The sequence below is a fragment of the Myotis brandtii genome, unplaced genomic scaffold, assembly GCF_000412655.1.
Source record: "Myotis brandtii unplaced genomic scaffold, ASM41265v1 scaffold6, whole genome shotgun sequence".
NCBI classification, from domain to species: Eukaryota; Metazoa; Chordata; class Mammalia; order Chiroptera; family Vespertilionidae; genus Myotis; species Myotis brandtii.
Window position 1 is genome coordinate 1,814,696 of NW_005370271.1, and position 18,571 is coordinate 1,833,266.

At 55.2% G+C, this 18,571-nt stretch overlaps 1 protein-coding gene across 1 annotated transcript in view; it reads right to left on the bottom strand.

Annotated features, from left to right (window-relative positions):
- Positions 1-11,365: 11,365 nt before the first annotated feature.
- Positions 11,366-18,571, bottom strand: part of BOD1 (biorientation of chromosomes in cell division 1) — a 7,868-nt gene continuing 662 nt past the window's right edge. The window contains exons 2-4 of the mRNA XM_014550320.1: positions 16,499-16,623; positions 14,364-14,560; positions 11,366-13,496 (exon numbers count right to left, since the gene is read on the bottom strand). Coding sequence (XP_014405806.1) covers positions 14,365-14,560; positions 16,499-16,623 — 321 coding nt within the window. The 3' untranslated portion in view covers positions 11,366-13,496; position 14,364. The remainder of the gene's footprint in view (positions 13,497-14,363; positions 14,561-16,498; positions 16,624-18,571) is intronic.

Genomic DNA, 18,571 nt, shown 5'->3' on the forward strand with positions numbered 1-18,571 from the left:
AGCTACAAGTCGCTAAGAGAAAGGGCAGACAATCAACAGACAACTGGGCAGAAGGCTTGAGTGGACACTTGGCAGAGGAGGCTATGCAGACGGCCGTGACCACAGCGTGATACCACACCACGCCTCCATGTGGCTGGCATGCGGCAGACGGCACTGACGTGCGGCCCTTCCTTTCCTAGGACTGTTTTCCTCACATGTTCCTTCTTCCTAGGCTTGTGGCGGCGATGGAATGGGGTGCCCCTGCCAAGCCCAAGTCCCCTGCTCCCTACGTCTTTCTCTTCAGCGTTAGAGTTCCCTGGTTTTCTAACTTATTGAGCATTACGTGCTAGGACTCTTTTAAAAAGCCTGTGAGATGTGTTGATTCTCTTAATATTGGCCATGGCTTCTTTTCCAAGTTTGCCTGCAAGTGTGGCCAGCAGATCTGCTATCACCTGGGAACTCACTAAAGTGGGCACAGTCTCAGGCGCCAGCCCAGACCTACTGAATCAGAAACTCGGGGGGCGGGGCCCGGCCATCGGTGTGCCCATGGCCTTCAGGTGACTTTGTGGCCCCTTTTTCCCATGGGCTCGGCTGCCCTGCGCAGTGATGAATGATAATCATCGCTGACACTTACTTGGCTCTTACTGCGTGCCAGGCGCTGGCTAAGGGCTTTCACCCAGATGGTCTCCCTGATTTCCAAAGCGTCCTAGGAGGCCTTTCATCTCCCCATCTTACAGGCAAGAAAACCAAGGCACGGGAAGATTAAGCGACTGTTCAGGGTCACCCCGGCTTGAACTCAAAGTGTCTACCTCTGAGTGTCCCCAGGGGTCATAATGATGACACAGATGCATGGCGACATCTTGTATAATTAAAAACTATATTCCCAGAAAACCTTGCCACCTCAAGGGTTTTTCTTAAATGTGGACAGAAATGTGACCGATGGGAACTGCCCGGTCTCTGGGGATCTGAGGAATCTAGGCTTGTCTGTAGGTCTGGGTGGCAAAGCCAGAGGCCCACAGGGCCAGGCAGACAGAACAGGTGACAGGCAGTGCCGTGTCCCCAGCGTGAGACAGTAGGGCCTGGTGGGGACTGTGGGGAGCTGGAGTGCATGCCCCGCTCAAAGGGGGTAACCGTTCCATAGCCCCAGAGCGGGGTTGCCAATGTGAGAATGTGGGCTCCTTTCACCCCATTTTGTAAGCAAAGATGGGAACCTGAATTTATGTGCAGTCTCTCCATTTTAAATGTTGGCCCTAATTCAGTCTCTCGGGCAGCGCGGAGGAGGCTGCACAGAGCACACCTGGGAGCTGCTCTGCGTGGCCACCTCATTGCACTTCCCCAGGTCCAGTCTCCAGAATTTAATTATTGGTTTTTATGCATTTTTAGTATTGCCCACAAGGCAAGAGAAACCGATTGAGGGGGCAGGGGGAGGTGGGAAGGGATCAGGGAATTGAGTTGGGTTCCAGAGACCCCAGGCAATCAGCGCTGGGGTGGGCAGGTTCCCTTCAGTCCATAGTGGGGGCGGAGATCCTGTGGCTGTGGGCCTGTATCTCAGGCTCTGCCCAGCCCAGGCCTACCAGGAGTTGTGAGCGCCCTCTAGCGGGCAGAGAGAGGCAGCCTAAAGCCTCGGGCTGGCTGGGGGTAGGGAAAAAAAAAGAGCTCCCTGGGGCTGGGGTCCAGGCCAGGAACATGGAAAATGACCTGGTGGGGCCCCAGGGGTCGAAATGACATGGCTGGGGCACCAGGGACCCATGGAAGCAGTAGCTCTCTGCAGTTTGAGAACTACTCAAAATAGTTACAATATCAGTAAGTATAATAGTCATATTCATAATAAATAGAATGAAAATACATGTAATAATTAATATTTAACAGCTTATGACTTGCAGTTCAACAGACGTTTCATTTATAATGTCTATTTAATCATTAAAAACACTTAACACTAGTAACACGTACATGTATTCTCATGGAGCAATCCTGGTATTTAAACACTGGGGAAGAACGTGCAAACATTTTTAAGGATTTTTAGACAACTTTTATTTTGAAATAATTTCAAACTGACCCAAAAGTTGTAGGAATAGCACAGACTTTCCGTATTCATCAATTGTTAATATCTATAATAATAAAAGCGTAATATGCAAATCGACCGAACGGCCGAATAGCAGAACGACCATCCGGATGACCTTTGGGACGAAGCCGGGGCTGCGAGGGCCGATTCTCTCACGGATTTCGTGCATCGGGCCTCTAGTTTTGTCATATTTGCTTTATTGCTCACTCTCGTTGGAAATATTTATTGTTATTTTAGAAATCCGTTTATGTCTGACCGGCACTGCGGCAGTTTATTAGATTCCTGTGAGCTGTAGGGAGCATCCCTGCTCCCTGGCGTTTCTGTCCATCAGTGAAATGCTGGGCATACAGTCTGCCCTTCCCCTTTCATTCCAGACACACCAACGTGCCCCTGGACAATCCCATCGCTATTAATAAAACCTCGCCTGCCAGGTGGCTCAGCTGGTGGGAGCATCGCCCTGGGCACCGACATTTTTCGGGTTGCGTTCCTGGTCAGGGCACATGCCTAGGTTTCGGGTTTGATCCCCCGCCAGAGTGCATATGGGAGGCATCCGATCGATGTTTCTCCTCACATCGATGTTTCTCCCTCTCTTGCTTTCCCTTCCTCCCTCTCTAAAATTAGTAAACATATCCTTGGGTGTGGATAAAAAACAAACTGTGTTCATATAAGCAATGGGGCTGTAAGATATTATTTGCAGCTTATATAACTGATGAAGGACTAATTTCCCGTAATATTAGAACAGCTACAAATATGAACACCCACTGGGTGAAGTGCGGTAAGAGTATCAACGTAAAGTTCACAGCATAGAATTGCAAATGGCTCATAAACATACAAAAAGATGCTTATATCCCTGGTAATGGGGGAATGCAAACTAAAATATAATAAAGGGTCATGGTAGCGCCCATTAAATTTGCAGAGAAGAAAACTGATACATTTACCATCTGCACGCAGACCCCCACCCCGCGGCCTCAGTGGAGCCGTCCCATAGCCACATCCGCGTACCTCCCTCCAGGCTGCTCCTTCTTCCCAGAATGCCTTTGGTGGCAGCAAGGGGGCCAAGGATGCTCAGACACGATTGCTGGGACGGGGGGTGACATGTGGCAGTATTTGTGGAAATGCGACCCATTACCCTGCAGAGCCCCAGCCACCTGCACCAGGCCCCCCACCGCCACACCATCTGTCCTGGCGGAAGCCCAGGCACAGCTCAATGCCCAGAAGAAAGGCAGAGGTTAATCACACCGTGGCCTGACCTGTGGTGCCTGCTGAGAAGTAAGCATCACAGAAGAGTGACGCCCCATTTATGCTCCCAAGACCGATGGCCTCGGTTCAAATCTCAGTTTCGCTACTTACTTGCTGTGTGATCTCAGGCCGCTCCCTTAACCTCTCTGTGCTGTGCTTTCTCCCTCTGTAAATGCAGGCTCAGAGTAGCCCCTGCCTCACAGGATCATTATGAAGATAAAATGAAATTAGCATCATGTATGTCACAGAAATATCCTCAAAACTTATTAAATGAAAAAAAAATGCGGTTTCTAAAACTATAGGTAGATAAACACACGTCAGACATACCGTGATGGCTTTTGTGTAAAGAATTTTACCAGTGAACCCAGATTGTGTGCACGCGCACACAGTCCATGCGTAGAGAAAGTTCTGGGGCGATCACAGGAAATGTGCCACCCCTGCACCGACAGGGCGGCAGGCGGGTGGGGGTGTGAGAGGGCGACCTTCACGCTTACTCCGGACGGTCAGACTGTTTCATTTGTGCGATTAAAACACACAAGCAAACAAGACACCACGCGAAAAGAAGCCTCTCCCGGTGTGTGGCGTCTTCCCTCGCTGCCCTGTCTGCACCCGACTCTGTTTCATCTTGGCTGCTCTCAAGGTTTCGTTGGAAGAGGACGCCATTTCCCTCGAATTGCCCCCCTCCCCTGCCTGAGGATCAATGCTCGTTTTGGGGCCTTCTTGCTCCCTGGCCCCGTCCTGTCCTTGAGCCACCACTGTGCAGTGCGGAAGGCCCTGTCCTCTTCGCTGCCTCGTTCCTCCTGCCGCTCACGGTGCGCCCTCTGCTGGTGGCAACGCAGAGTGCCCAGGGCCCCTGACCCGTGGGGAGAGGGAAGCTCTGCTCATTCTCACGGGGTCTGGGCCTGGACCCCTGGGGTCTGACTCTGGGGCGGGGCTGGTGGTCTCGCCAGATCTCTCTCCCGTGCGGGGTAAGAAGTCTTTCCCCTTCGTATTTTTAAGCTGTCCCTACCTCGGGTTGTCAGATTTAGCAACTGAAACCGCTGGATGCCCAGTTCAATTTGAACGTTAGTTAAAACACGGGTACTTCTTTAGTACGAGCATGTGGCCAGACTGCATGGAACACGCTTGCTCTAAGAAATGATTCTCAGCGTGTTTGGAGGGCACATTCCTGCCTTTGCTGTCTGGTGCCCGTGGGAGGATTCCTGTTGCCCTGGGGGAGGCCCGGAAGGAGGGAGTGAATGGGAAGGGAGAGGAAGCGGGGTGAGTGCCTGATGGAGGGGGAGGGGTCAGCCGAGTCTCCTGCTGTGGAGGCCAGTGACATCAGCGCTCTGTGCAGCCGGGGGTCAGGTTCCTTGCTCGGGGACAGTGCTGCCCGACTGCCTACACCACATCTCCCATCTCCCGGATGCTCCAAACCCCTGTGCCCGGCCCTACCCAGGGAGCCTGTCACTGTTTGGGTGGAGGGTCGGCTGGGCATGTTTATAAAGCCCCCAGGGAGCTCAGATTTGCTGCCAAGACTGAGAATCACTGCTCATGAGCTGGTCCTGCAGACGTGTGTGTGTGCATGTGTGTGTATGCATGTGTGTGTGCATGTGTGTGTGTGCACATGTGTCCCACATGCCTTCGTTTTGCGTGTCCTCACATTCACCAGTCAGGGCCCTCCTTCCGGAGCCCGCATCCCCGTATTACAGAAAAGCCTGGGCTCCTTCCCACATGTTCCCAGACTCCCACCTGCCCCCTCCTCAGGGGGACACTTGAGTGGCCACTTCCTGCCTCTGATTTCCTGTTGGCGCTGAGCATTCCTCCTCATTCCTGCCTCCCCGGGGGACTCTCTTGCTTTCTGTCCGTGTCAGCGCAGCCTGGTTCCCCGACCAGCAGCTCACAGCTGTCAGGTGCAGAGGATGTTTCCTGAAGGTCTGCAGTTAGCGGAGGGTGTCATCCCCCAGGCGACTCACTCCGCCCCGAAGTCCCAGGGTGACTCCTGCAAACCCTGCCTCCTCCCGTGGGCCCAGTTCCAAACGCCGTTCCTTTCTTAATCAGCACGATTCAGCTGCCCCTTCCACACATCTCGTGTATCCAGGTGGTTCCCAGAGAGAACCCTCCCCCCCTCCCCCCCAGGGACTGAGCGAATCCACACCCTCCAGGCAAGCAGGCTCCAACTGTGGCCAGTATTTAAACAAAATAGCATCCCCCTTCCCTCGGTGTGTGCGGATCTGCAGGGATTTCAGCGAGGAATGGGAATCGCTGGAGAACCGAGGTCCTGGATGAAGCCGGCAGTTGGAGGAGCCGGGCTCCCCGGTCCCAGAGGAAGGCAGCTGGGGGCTCAGCAGATGTTTCTGAGGACCTGGGGTCGGGCCACATCTGCTCCACGGGGACTGCAGGAGGGAGGGAACGGAAGACGGAGCAAAGGGGGCTGAAGATTAAGGCACAATTTACAGGTCGCCCTCAGAATAGAGTCCCGGCCCGAGGGAAGGGAAAGGCTGGGAGAGGCGGGAGGAAGGGAGGAGGACCAGGCGAGGACCAGGCTGGTCCACCCCCTCGCTCCCAGGTGGGCAGAGAGGGGCCGCAGCCAAACTGCTGGGGAAGCCAGGCCCCCAGTGTCCAGCGGCACCGGCCTCCTCCACGAGGTGAGCGTCCTGCCTACCTCCAGGATGGCCAGGGGCCCTAGCCCAGAATGCTTCACTTCTCGGCTCTTCCCGCCCAGCCCGCTGCCTCTTTCTCCTCCTCTCAGATTTCCCCGCAGGGGGAGAGGCTTTTGGTAAAAGTTCAACGTGAACTCCCCTCTGTGCACACATCGGATGATGGAAATGAAAGAGGGGATGACGCCGAGTGTGGGCCTCCGCGGGGTGCTCAGCGAGGGCCTTGGGAGGCACTGCCTTCCTGGGGTGGGGTCTGGGGGTGCTGGGCAGCTGTACGGAGTGTGCCCTCTACTGGGGACCCGCCCTGCACCCTGGCTCTGCGGCCCAGGGCCACTCTGCGAGGAAGGGACGTGTGACAGATGCCCACCCAGCGCTGTGAGCTGCTGGCAGGGAGATGCGGGGGCTCAGGGCCTTTCCTGGAGGCGCCCACTAGCAGGGATGCGGTTCCCACAGCGCAGCAGAACTCACGGGACAGACTGCACTCAGGGGAGGGTGCACGCTGGCGTGGAGCAAGGCTGCCTGCGGGCAACGGCTTGGGAGTGACATGGGGGGTGGTCGCGCTGCTTCCAGACGCTTCTTCCAAATGCTTCGCTCCACACAGAGGCGGCTCCTGCAGCATCTGCCGGTCCAAACAGTCTCGGGATCAGCAGCGTGCAAGTCACAAACGTTCCTTTTAAAGTCTTTTTGTTGTTCTTCCTAATCCTCACCAGAGGATATTTTTTCATGGGTTTTTAGAGTGGAAGAGAGAGGGAGAGACAGAGAGAAATATTGATGTGATAGAAACATATCTATTGGTTGCCTTCTGCACGTGCCCTGACCAGGGCCCAGGCCGGGGAGGAGCCTGCAACCAAACCGAGGTACATGCCCTTGACCAGAATCGAACCTGGGACCCTTTGGTTCGCAGACCAATGCTCTATCCACTGAGCAAAACCAGCTAGGGCCTTTATTCCTTTATTTTCCACTCAGAGCTTCCCATGGGAACCAACGGAGCGTCTCGACCCCGTTGAAATAGCTGATTCGGGCAGGTGGTTACGGGATAAACACTCGCATGGGACGCTGGCCCCCAAGTCCTCGGGAGCGCCCTGAGAAATAGCCCAGGGCCCTCTCATAGGCTGCTTGTGGCTGTGGCAGTTTCTCGGACGTTCCTTGTCTTTGGTGACCTTGATGGTGTGAGCAGCCCTGTCGGCTGTTCTGTAGAACATCCCTCAGCTGGGACTTGTCTGCTGTTTTTCTCCTGATTAGACTGAGGTTATAGGTTTGGGGGAGGAACATACCATCAAATGACTTATCGCTCTGACGCTGACCTTGACCTCTGACCTTGAGGGGGCGTTTGTTAGTCTTTCCTCCGGCTCCACTCTGCAGGCTTTGGAGGAAGTTCCTAAGTGCAGCCACACTCACAGAGGCATCTGCTCCCTCCTGCGGGAGGAGCGCGGGAATGATTTGCTTGTTATTCTGCACAAGAGGGAGATTGGAGCCATTCATTGGGAATCTGTTACCAGCCAGAAGGGGAGGGGGAGGGGGAGGGGGAGGGGATCCGGAGGGGGTCCAGGCCTGGGATTGCTCTTCTAACCCTTAGGGAGAGAAGGGGAGGGTGCCAGTTGAGGGGGAGGGAGGAGGAGACATGCCTGCCTCCATGGCTCCACTCACGCTAATGGTCGTTCCCCAGAATCTTGACATAATATACTTCTGAGTTTCCCAAACGATAGTGGGAAAGTTTTCTCTTTTGCTCCAAGAAGAGTGTTAAAGGGGGGAAAAAAAAGGTCATAGATTTACAAACACACAGCAAATAGCCTGTCCCAGGTATGTCTCCCCTCTCCTCTGTGGATGAGGGGCCAGCGCTGAGCTGTGTGCCTGGGCCTCCTGGAACCACGTGTCCTCTCTCCGTGAGTGTCCCAGTCACCCGGGCAGGGAGATGGGCCTTGGGCTGTAAGCAGGTCCCAGCTCTGGGGGGGGGGGAACCAGGAACCTTCCACTGGATGAAAGGGAAGACTCTTGTAGCCGGGACTGTTTCATGGACAGCAAAACGAGATCTGGCTACTATAGGCAAAGGTTATTTTCCCTGCAGAGGGACAGCCATCTAATAAAGTGCTCCAGCTGCCAGCATCTGGCTGGCCCCTGGGGAGCTCTGTGGGCACGTACAGGTCTGTCCTGTTGGTTATGGAGCAAACTTGCTGGGAAGGTCTCAAGGTCAGTGAGAGCCTGCCAAGGTCAAGCAGTCCCTGCCAGAGGAGTTGGTGTCACCTAAGGACCGAGGTTTGTCTCGGTGACATCACCTTCTTCCCCGCTGTCGCCCGTCAGCTGCACCCACACTCCAGCGCTTGGCTGCAGGACACGTTGCTCTCTGGGTTGGTCTGTCCCTGGGCCCCCTGCACACGAGACCCGAGAGGCACGTTTCTTGCTGAGGTCACGGTACTGAGACTCATGTCCTCATCGGTGACGGCGCCGATCCCATGGGATGGTGAGGGTATCATGAGGTGGTGTATAAGGTACGTGGGCGTGCGCACTGTGGCCACATATGGCGGGAGGCAAGTTAGAAGGAGAGCAAAAACCAGGGCTGGGTGATGGCCAGGCCTCACCGGGGTGGGCAACACAGAAGCCGGGGATGCAGCCTGGATGCCCTCTGGCTCCAGCGTCCTGCTTGCTGCCCTACCCGGCCAGGGGTCTTCTGTGGCCTGCCCTGTCCCATGGACTTTCCTGTCCCGTGGCCTGCCCCGCCCCGTGGCCTTCCCTGCCCTGTGGCCTGCCCTGTCCCGTGGCCTCTCCTGTCCTGTGGCCTGCCTGTCCCGTGGCCTTCCCTGTCCCGTGGCCTGCCCTGTCCCATGGACTTTCCTGTCCAGTGGCCTGCCCTGTCCCATGGACTTTCCTGTCCCGTGGCCTGCCTGTCCCGTGGCCTGCCTGTCCCATGGCCTGCCCTGGGCTTGGTTGTTATTTCTATCTACCCAGGGTGCACCCTCCTGCTGACCTCCTGTGGGCCTCAGGGAGTGGTGTTACTTCCCCACCTCTGTTGGTCTATAGCAGCGGCACTGACAGGACCCAGCAATGCAGTCGGGCCTGGGCGGCTGCCCACAAAGGCAGCTTTCAGACCGCACTCGGCGGGAAAATGGCCGACCTCGGGGTGAGCGGGAAGGCAGAGTCAGGCCAGGTCTGCTTCAGGCCGAGAGAAAGACCTCACAGCCATTACCCAGGTCCACACGGATGCAGACGGGCTGAGAACCTTGCCCACGGCTGTGGCTACTTCTCGGGGAGCTGTGATTTGAGTCCTGAGCGCTCTGAAGTGGGAGACTGTGCTGTGTGCAGGTTGTTTGCCTTCCCAGGTAAAATTAACACCAGTAGTTGCTGTTTGAATATCAGCTACAGTCCTCAAAGCAGTTTACAGACGAGGAGACGGAGGGTCAGAGGGGACCGGTGAATGCAGAGGCTGCACAGGTAGGAAGGGACAGTGGAGCACATCACCCAGCTCCTCCAGATGGCGAGGGAAGGGCCCGGCAGCAGCTCTGTTCCGACGGGAACGTCTCTGCTGGGGACATGCACGGTATTTTGGTGTTTTCCTCCTGACCCGTCTCACAGGTGGGAGGTCGATGGCTCCCTCTCCCGTGTATCTAGGACAGCGGGCCCGCCATCCGGGAACCGGCTTGGGTAGACCCAGCCCCTGTGCGGTCCAGCTGGTCTCCCAGAGCTCAGTCAGGGTTTGGGGCTGAGGAATCCGCTGATAATCAAGGGCCACTTTACCAGCAGTGGCTGTGCTGACGTCGTCCCCAGCGATGTGGAGAGGTGGGAGGCTGGTCCAGGGCAGGTGGAAGTGGTCCTGGGTGTCCAGGTCACCGGCAGACCAGGTGTTCCCGGCACAGGCTTCATGAGGATGACGTGTGACAACGCTCCTTTGTGGAGATTTGATCCAATAATGTCCACTGTTTTTTCATCCGCCCTTGCCCAAGCATTTATGCAGGGATTTGTGCTTGGAGTGGAAACCAGTACAATCCTAACATTAATAACTTACGGAATACTAGAGGCCCGGTGCACAAAATTCATGCACTCGGGGGAGGGGTGTGTCCCTCAGCCTGGCCTGCGCCCTCTCGCAGTCCGGGAGCCCCAGGGAATGTCCATAGGGAGCAGGCCTACACTGTCAGTTGGACATCCTTAGCACTGCTGTGGAGGCAGGAGAGGCTCCCGCCACCACCATTGCGCTCCCTAGCCGAGTCCGGCTTCTGGATAAGTGGAGCTCCCCCTGTGGGAGCGCACTGACCACCAGGGGGCAGCTCCTGCATTGAGCGTCTTCCCCCTGGTGGTGTGTGTCATAGCGACCAGTCTTTCTGCCGTTCAGTCTATTTGCATATTAGCCTTTTATTATATAGGATAAGTGAGTTTCTGTTAGTTGCCACAGCTCATGAAAAGGGCTGGGTGGACTTGGACCCGATTTGGTGGGTACGTCCGGGGCAGTCTGACTGGTGTATGAGGAATGAGCCCGGGCAGGCACCAGAGACAGGCAGCTGCCACCACCGTGGCTGACACTGAGCCACAGGAAGAGACACCAGCAGAGGGGCGGGTGGAGATGATAATGGTGTGAATAGAGAACACAGAGGGCCAGCCTGGCCCCCAATCTGGGAGGTGGCCCCTCTGTTTGCTGGTGTAGCCAAGCCCGGAGTCAGCCAGGCCACCGGCTCCAGCGGGCAGGCGCTGTCCCAGGCCATGGATTCACTGCTTCAGCCCTTTCTTCTCTTCATCGTTACCACCCTCTGGCTGGTTCCTTCAGGAAGGGGCTGTCACTTCATACTGTGTGACCCTGAAGTAGGAATAGGTCAAAGGTTACAAGTAGTCTCTGAGCCACCAGGTGGGGCTGGGCGAGGAGAAGCGATAGGGACTGGGCAGCAGTAACTTGGGGGCAGATCATGGGCCTAATGAACTTGTGGCCATTAGGGAAGAGGTTGGGAAGTAGAGTGTTGGCAGTGTGTTATGGTGGCATTACCTGTGATTGGCAAGGCCTTACAGGAAACAGGTGAACTCAGAAAAAAGCTCCAGTGTGTAAGCAGAAATTAAAGGGGAGAAGGCAAGCCCAGATAGTTGAGGACTTGTAACGTTGGGTAAGTGAATGATTGGGGACCTACACAGCAAGAAAGGAATGTAGAGAAGCCATATGTGACAGAGCCTCCATGCAGTGATCAGATGAAGGGTGCCAAGGATGCCAGACTTTTCAGCTGGACAAAAGGGCTCAGGGAAAACAAAGCGTAACACCTCATTTCTCACAGAAGCCCCAGACTCAAGATTTTACCCAACTGTTGTTCCACATCACGTGCTGGATAAAACTTGACCACATTCAGCCTCTGATACTTGGTTTAGCTTCTGCCACATCCAATCTCTTGCTGTTGTAGAACAAAAATAATTCTCCCTACAGAGTTCTTACCTGAGACTCTTGTAATAAAAGACAAATTAACAAGAGGAAAACACAAACAACAGAGTAACAGTTTATTAAACATGTGTCCCTCATGTATATGTGGGAGATACCCAGGGAAAAATGAGTAACTCTCTGAGGTGGCTTAGAACTCTGGCTTAAATACCATCTTAATTAGGAAGGAGGAAGGGGGATGTGTAGGCATCTTTGGGGAGAGTAAATGACTTTTAGGTAAGACAAATGGGCCCTTGAGTAGATGGGGGGTATGATAGTATGTGACAGAGTTTGTCTGGGTGTGGTGTGGACTTCTGGTCTCCTCTCCTGTAATAAGTCAATCTTCTCTGGTTGATGAAACTCCCAGAAAGAGGATTAATGACAATTCAGTTCCTTTTGGAGGATCTGTCCTTAGGCAGATAAGGGGAGTTCAGAGAAAACCTCTGCCAGCTCCCCTAGTGCCGTTGGTCTTGACTCCCCTCCCCAGCCTGACAATGAAACTACTTTTACTCAAGGTATTACGGGCACTACTTCCTTTCAGTTGGGCTCACCTGAGCCAAAAAGTCAGTCCTCTGTGCCAACAGCGGTGTCTGTAGTGACTTCTGGATCTGATAACCATTTCAGATGAAATCATCTCTGGTCTGTGACTCCTGACATAGAAACACAATGTCCTGTGCAGGGCGGGGCTGCCTCCAAGCTGCCAGGACACTGGCCACCTGTGGCCGACCCTGGACTAGAATAAGCAGGTTGGGAAATAATGGTCTTGCTTCTCTTCATCATTTTTAAAGGTACATATAGCTCGCATTTGTTTCTTTAATATTAGCAGTGTTTTGGGTCTTTTATGTAGAAGTTTGGTGATGTTTCTGTGACCAGGATGCCATGGGAACTAAGCTCTTGTGTATACCAATTAGCCGGTGGTAGGACAGATTTTGCCATATTTCGTTTTACTTCATGTTGTAGTTTCCGAGAACCGATTGATGACGTTAAGTTAGGACTTTTGCAGGTGATAGGTTATTAGGTTAACAATATCCAGTAGCGGACTCAACTAAGAACCGAAGACCCAGGGCGGGGGCGGGGGCACTGTGCTTGCAGAGCACCAGCAGCCTCAGCATCACCAGCTTGTTAGACACACGCCCAGATCCGACCCAGAAATTTTTCACTAGAATTTGCATTTTTCCAAGATTCCTGGGTGATCCTCCTGCACTTTCAAGTCTGAGAAACATGAATATAAGGCACTGCCCTCAGCTGCAGACCAGCACTAACTGGTCCAGGGGAGGGGAGGACCTGCCCGCCACGTCCACCTGCGCCTGCGGCTTCAGGGGACGGCATTTCACGTTACTTCTTCCGACCCTTCCCCGCCGAGGTCACGCGCTGTGCACAGGAGTGGCATGTGGGTGGGGGGAAGGTTTACCTTTCGGACCTGGGGTCTAAGATTTAGTGGGAGCCTCAGAGTAAGAGTATCAAATGATTTTATTATAAAACTTAGGCTATTAACCACCCACTTTCTAAAAAACGCAAACATGAGAATACAATAAACACACCCAAAACTTCCTATCCTGGCAGGGCAGGAACCAGCCCTGGACAGGGAGCCTGCAAACGTTCCCTTTACTAGTGTCGGGGTGACCTGCATTGTGGGGTTGCGCTAGTCGCCGCTTCGGGGAAAGGACACTAAAGCTACAAGGTTCACGCACAAGAGGGTCATAACAACTTTAAAGCCGTTCGATGCGCACGGCTCGTACACTCTAGTCTGCAACTCTGAGAAGCAATGCCAACAAGCCCGGCCACAGACCCCTCCCAGCTCACCGCGGCCCTTCCCAGGAGCTGCCCCCGTGGGACCGCTCACCTTCCTCCATTGCAGCTTTTGTTTTTCCCCAAACACAAACCCTAAAGCCCACACGCAGAGTCCAAGTTCAAGTATAAAGGTCTGTTCCAGGACAACCCTGGTTGATGTAGTGTTTCTTTAGTTCTCTGTAGTGTCTGCTGGTGTGGTCCCTGGGACAGGCTGGCCACGTGGCAGGGGCACACAGGCCAGCATTCCTGCCGCCAAACTTGCTCCCCGATCAGCGTGGACCACGCTCCAAAGTCAAAGGTGAAATCAGCGACGACCTTGGCCTGTCTTCGTCTGAAGCCGTACCGTTATGAACTGAGTCCACTTCACCACTGTTCAGTGGAGCTTCCAGAAGATGCCAGGTGTCGTCTAAAAAGAAGAGAGTCTATCAAAATGCTTACTGATGAGACGACACTGACCAAGGTTTCTGTTCCTAAAGGAATTTACAGTTAGACCAGGAGGGCGTGAGGGGACTGTTTTACGCCCGTGGCGGGCGGCTCCCACGTGGGCACCAAAGGCAGCTCTGCTCTTGCCCAAGTGCCCCATGCGAGCCCAGTGTTCCCGCTTGTTCACTTGCTGATGCTTCTCAAAAATAACAGACACCCCGAGGAACCTTACAAACAGGACCCGAAGCTGAGTGAGGGCGAGGAAGTCCAGGGGTCCCCAACAACGGCCAAGTGCAAGTCCATTGCTGCCACAGCTCAGACCCTGAAGGAGCAGTGCTTTGTGCATCCACAGCCGATTTTAAACATTCAGTCCCAAAGGTAATAAGAGGGTGCGCCGCCCAGAAGAGCCCTGGTAACTGACAGTGGCACGCAGTTCCCTTTAGCCACAGGACAGCCAGCAGCGTTTCAAGCAGACTTCAGCCCATTTAGGGCGAGGCCGCCTTTGAATGCACTGCTTGATTTTATATCCAAATCGCAAACCCACATTTAAGCAATTTCAGAAAAGCAGGGACTCTCATTTGAATTTCCCTGGGGCACCCCAGCCACCCCAGCGGGTGCCTAAGGCAGCGCCTCCTCGCAGCTGGGACCCTGGGCTCCGGGGCACAGACTCCTCACTGACTCGGGAAGACGCTACTCCTCAGCGCGCAGTGAAAGGACTAAGTGGTCGGTGAGGCCCATCTGCTCATTCTTCTCTGCACAGACAAGACGGCTCCCCGGTGATGGCTCCCCTCCATCACCCACTCGCTGTCTGTAAGTCAGAGACGACTGTCTGCACTAGGACAATACCAACCTTAGGAGGCGTCCTGGGCGGGGCCCGGGGCGTCCTGGCTCTCCGGCTCTGGAGGGGGCGCTGGAGCGGCTTCTTTCTTCTTGGCCGCCAGGAACTCATGGATGGCTCGCTCTATCTGTGGCCTGAAGATGTGGTTCAGTTTGGGATCCACCACCTGAGAAATGATTCTGTCCACTCCAGCTTCCAACATCCCTGACCTTGTGGAGACACAGAGATCATTGTTACTCAGTCACTCTGAGACCTTCCGTCCCCAGCAGTGGCATGTGGAAGCCCAGCAAACACCCCCCTGGTCAAAGCTGCAGCTACTCCAGGGAGTTCTTTCCCAGGCGACCCATTAGCTCAGAGTTCAAGTTGCCGTGTTTCCACTTTAGAGCAGCAGCTCCCCACCAGAAGCTACCATCGCGCCTGACTCACAGTCTCCTCCACTGCACCTCCTCCCTGTGCCGGGCCCACGCGCCAAGGCCTGACCCAGAGAGTGAAAGGGACTTGAAGCACTTGGTGACGGGCAGCGCTGAAACCGTCATTGCGCTGCCAGGCCAGCGAGCCCCCCGACGGCTCCATCTCCTTCACATCTGTTCTCTGACCGGCCGAAGCAGGAGCCTCCCGCAGCAACCCGGTTACTCCAGCCAACGCACGGCCACGTCCCAGTTCCCCGGGGCCCGCGGCTGTGACCTAGAACACACACTAGGGACTTGTAAACAGACAGGAAACAAATTGGTTCTGAGCTCCTAAGGGGCTAAAATCCACCCCAACTCCTTTATGAGTAGAGCAAAAATTAGCCAAAATTTTTGGCAGGTAATGAGGAAGATTTGGTGACAGGAAACACATCACATTTGAAAAGTTTGGAAAAGAGCCCATGGAGGTTCAAACCAAAGTGTTTCCCAAGGACTGAAATATGCGAATACCATCAAGAGCACATGGGTAAGCTCTACTTCTCTTCCTTTAGACGCGAGAGCGCTTGGGCCAGGCAAGCCTTTGCTTGAGTAGAAACAGGTCCTGCAGTGACTGGGCAGACGGGGCCAGGAAACGAACGAGAGGACACCACGGCGACCAGTGAGACGAGACACAGGCCCTGGGCCCTGAGGCTGAGCGGTGGCAAAGTGCGCCCTGGCCTCGGGAGCGGGGGCGGACAGCTTATTGGCAGGAAGCCTGGGTGTAACACATCGCCATTAGAGCCGGGCACCTTCAGGGAGACCGAGTCAGGCAGCGCGTGCCCTCCAAGCGAAGCTCGAGACACAGTGTGTGCCGCGCCAGGCGCCCCTCCCTAGTCACAAGCTCATCACTTTCCAACTGCACCCCATCTCCGGCAGATTCACGGGTGTGGCCGCCTGATCAGGGAAAGCACAGTGTGGATCAGGGGAAGCCAGAGCGGCTCGCTTTCCTGGAGATGGAGCCTAACGCAGCAGGGAAATGGGCAGATATCACGTAGAGAAAAGACTCGGTCACAATTAGGTTCAACAGCAGAGCCCGATGCCTGCGAAGCCTTCCACGCTGTGGACCTGGGACCCAGCTTCTGGGCCTGAACGGCCAGCCAGCGGCCGGATGCTGGGGCTGCAGGGTCTCACCGGTGACAATACTCCAGGCCCAAGTAGCAAATCTTCATTCCAAAATGGCATTAGAATTTGCCTCAAATTCAAAATGTTAGCAAGAATCACAGACAGCCCTACCGGCTTGGCTCAGTGGATAGAGTGTCAGACGGCAGACCTAAGAGTCCTGGGTTTGATTCCAGTCAAGGTCACGTACCTGGGTTGCAGGCTCCTCCCTGGCCCAGGCCCTGGTTAGGGCGAGTGCAGGAGGCAACCAATCAATGTGTTTCTTTCACATCGATGTTTCTCTCTGTCTTTCCCTCTCTCTCCCACTCTCTCTAAAAATCAGTGGAAAAATATCTTCGTGCCCAACCCAGCTGGAGTGACTTTGGATGCATCGTAGGAATGTGCACAGGAAGCCTCCGCAGGTTGGAGAAACCAGCAAGAATTTCAGCCGAGTTCTGTGCGTCCTTGAACGTGAGTTTTAGTAAAGGAGCAGTCTGCTGCAGCTCCTGTGGAGCCGCCGTCCACCTGGACCGGACAGTGACCTCACCGGCCTCCGTGTGTCGGCCCCGCGTTACCGCCTCTCGCTCTGTCCCGCGTACTTACTGAACCACGCTCTGCCGCAGGCCGTTCCGCAGCTGGTTCTTGTTCATCGTCGGGTTCCATTCCTGCTTGTCCAGATGCGTTGACACAAAATTATCCACTTTCTGCCTCAGGTTCTGGTACGCTGGCTAAAACGTCAGAAAGAAGGGCAAGGTCAGCAGTTACACGCACCGACGCTTGGTCACGTCGTTCAGAACACGGCTTTTCACAGACACGGACTTTCAGGTTCTTCACTGCATTCCACGGTCGCGCAGCAGGCAGAGCGCGAGTTAATGCTAATGAGTACCCGCTTCCTCATGGCGGGCCCGTGCCAGATGCTTTGCTATCTCACTCACGTTTCCAGTAACTCTCCGGGGGAGGGCCTATGAGCCCGAGCCTGCCCCCTTTAGGGGTGGGAATTTAGGCCTAGACAAAGTTAACAGCTTGCCCACAGGCCAGACCCAGGCTCTTTCCGAACCAAAGGGCTGGGTTCTAGGCTGGCTCCATCGCTTTCCAGCTCTTTGACTTCAACGAGCCCCCCAACCCGAGTCGCAGTCATTGCCAACTGGAAAGCTGTGCTGTTCCCGCCCACCTCGCTCTCGGGGTGTTCTCAGCAACAAGGCTCAGGAAAGCCTTTGCTCCCAGCGAAGGGCCCCCCGGGTCCCCCCATCCTCAGCCGGACACAGGAACGTGACTGAAGTCAAAGCCCACGGAACACTGGGGGAGGCACGGAATATCCAAAAAGGAGCGGAGAGGCCCTTACTGCTTCTAGACCAGCTGCGTCAGAACAAAACGAGAGGAACTTGGTGAACACAAGGAATGCAAGCCCTGAGCCTCCAGAAACGGCTGGCACCGCCAGCTGCTCTTCTCCAGACCAGGTGTAATCCGTGCACTGCTCGCCCCTCCCCCAGTGGTGCCGAGCTTAGCGCCCTGATTTGCTCTGGTCAATGGAATCTTAGTGGCTCTCGTGCCCCGATGACCCTGCAGGACACCCATGTCCTCGGCAGCCCCTGCCCCTTCAGTCTGGGACTTAGAATGAATATACGTGCAGCAGACCTAACCCTAACCCACAGCGGGATCCAGGCCTAAGGCCACCTGCAGCCTAGAGCTGGGCCACCCAGCTAACGCCTACCCAGACCAGCTGAGCTCTGGGGACACACAGCCCTATAGCAGAACAAATGTCTATTATAAGCCACACAGATTTGGTTTAATATGTAGTGTCACTGTGGCCAAAGTTTGCTCACAGCCAGATAAGCATCAGCAGGCCTCCACGCCACGAGTGGACTCTTCCAACAGGCCAAGAAAACGGACTCACAGACACAAAGACTCTCCACTAACCCTGGAAGGAGGAAGGCAGGGAGACGATGGAGTTAAAATTCTCAGGTACTATCTGCCTAGCAGCTCCTTTTTCCTGGCGCCCACCTTCCCGTCTAGACCAGAGCAGGGCAGTGGGCGCCGCGTTCCCGGCCACAGCAGAGGGCGGCGGACCCACGCTAAGGCAGGCAATGCAGACATTCCCTGGGATTTTTTTTAAAAAAAAAAAGACTGGGGCTGAGAGTCCCTTCCGGGCGGAGGAAGATAAAAGGGCGGAGGCTAGAGTAAGACAGACTCAGGAGCTGCTAGGAACCAAAGGGAGGACCTTGGCAGCCAGGTCAAGTGAAGGAGCATTTTCTTGGGGGCTGACCTATGGCATGAGGATGGGAAACAGGCACCAGATGCCCTTTGGCCAGCGAGGGAGCACAGAGCGGGGTCCCGGCTCTCCACCAGGTGCCTTCACGCAGCCGCGTGCGCGAGTCCGCCTCGCGGAGCTGGAGGAAAGGAACCGGCAGCTCCGATACTGATGGCGGCGCGCACACCTTCCTCGCTTGCTTACCTGGCTTTCCCCGCTACGAACGCGGCGAGGTTTGTGAGAGAGGCTTACAGACTCCCATTCTGGGCAAAGCGAGGGTGCAGGCTCTAGCACCAGTACCGAAACCCCAAGTTCGGAGAAGCCCCGGACCGGGCTCCATCGCACAGCTCACCGGCGGGGCTGGGAGCCCGACCCACGTGCGCATCGCTCCGCAGGCGCCCGGTGCTGCCCCCAGCGGCCTAACCTCC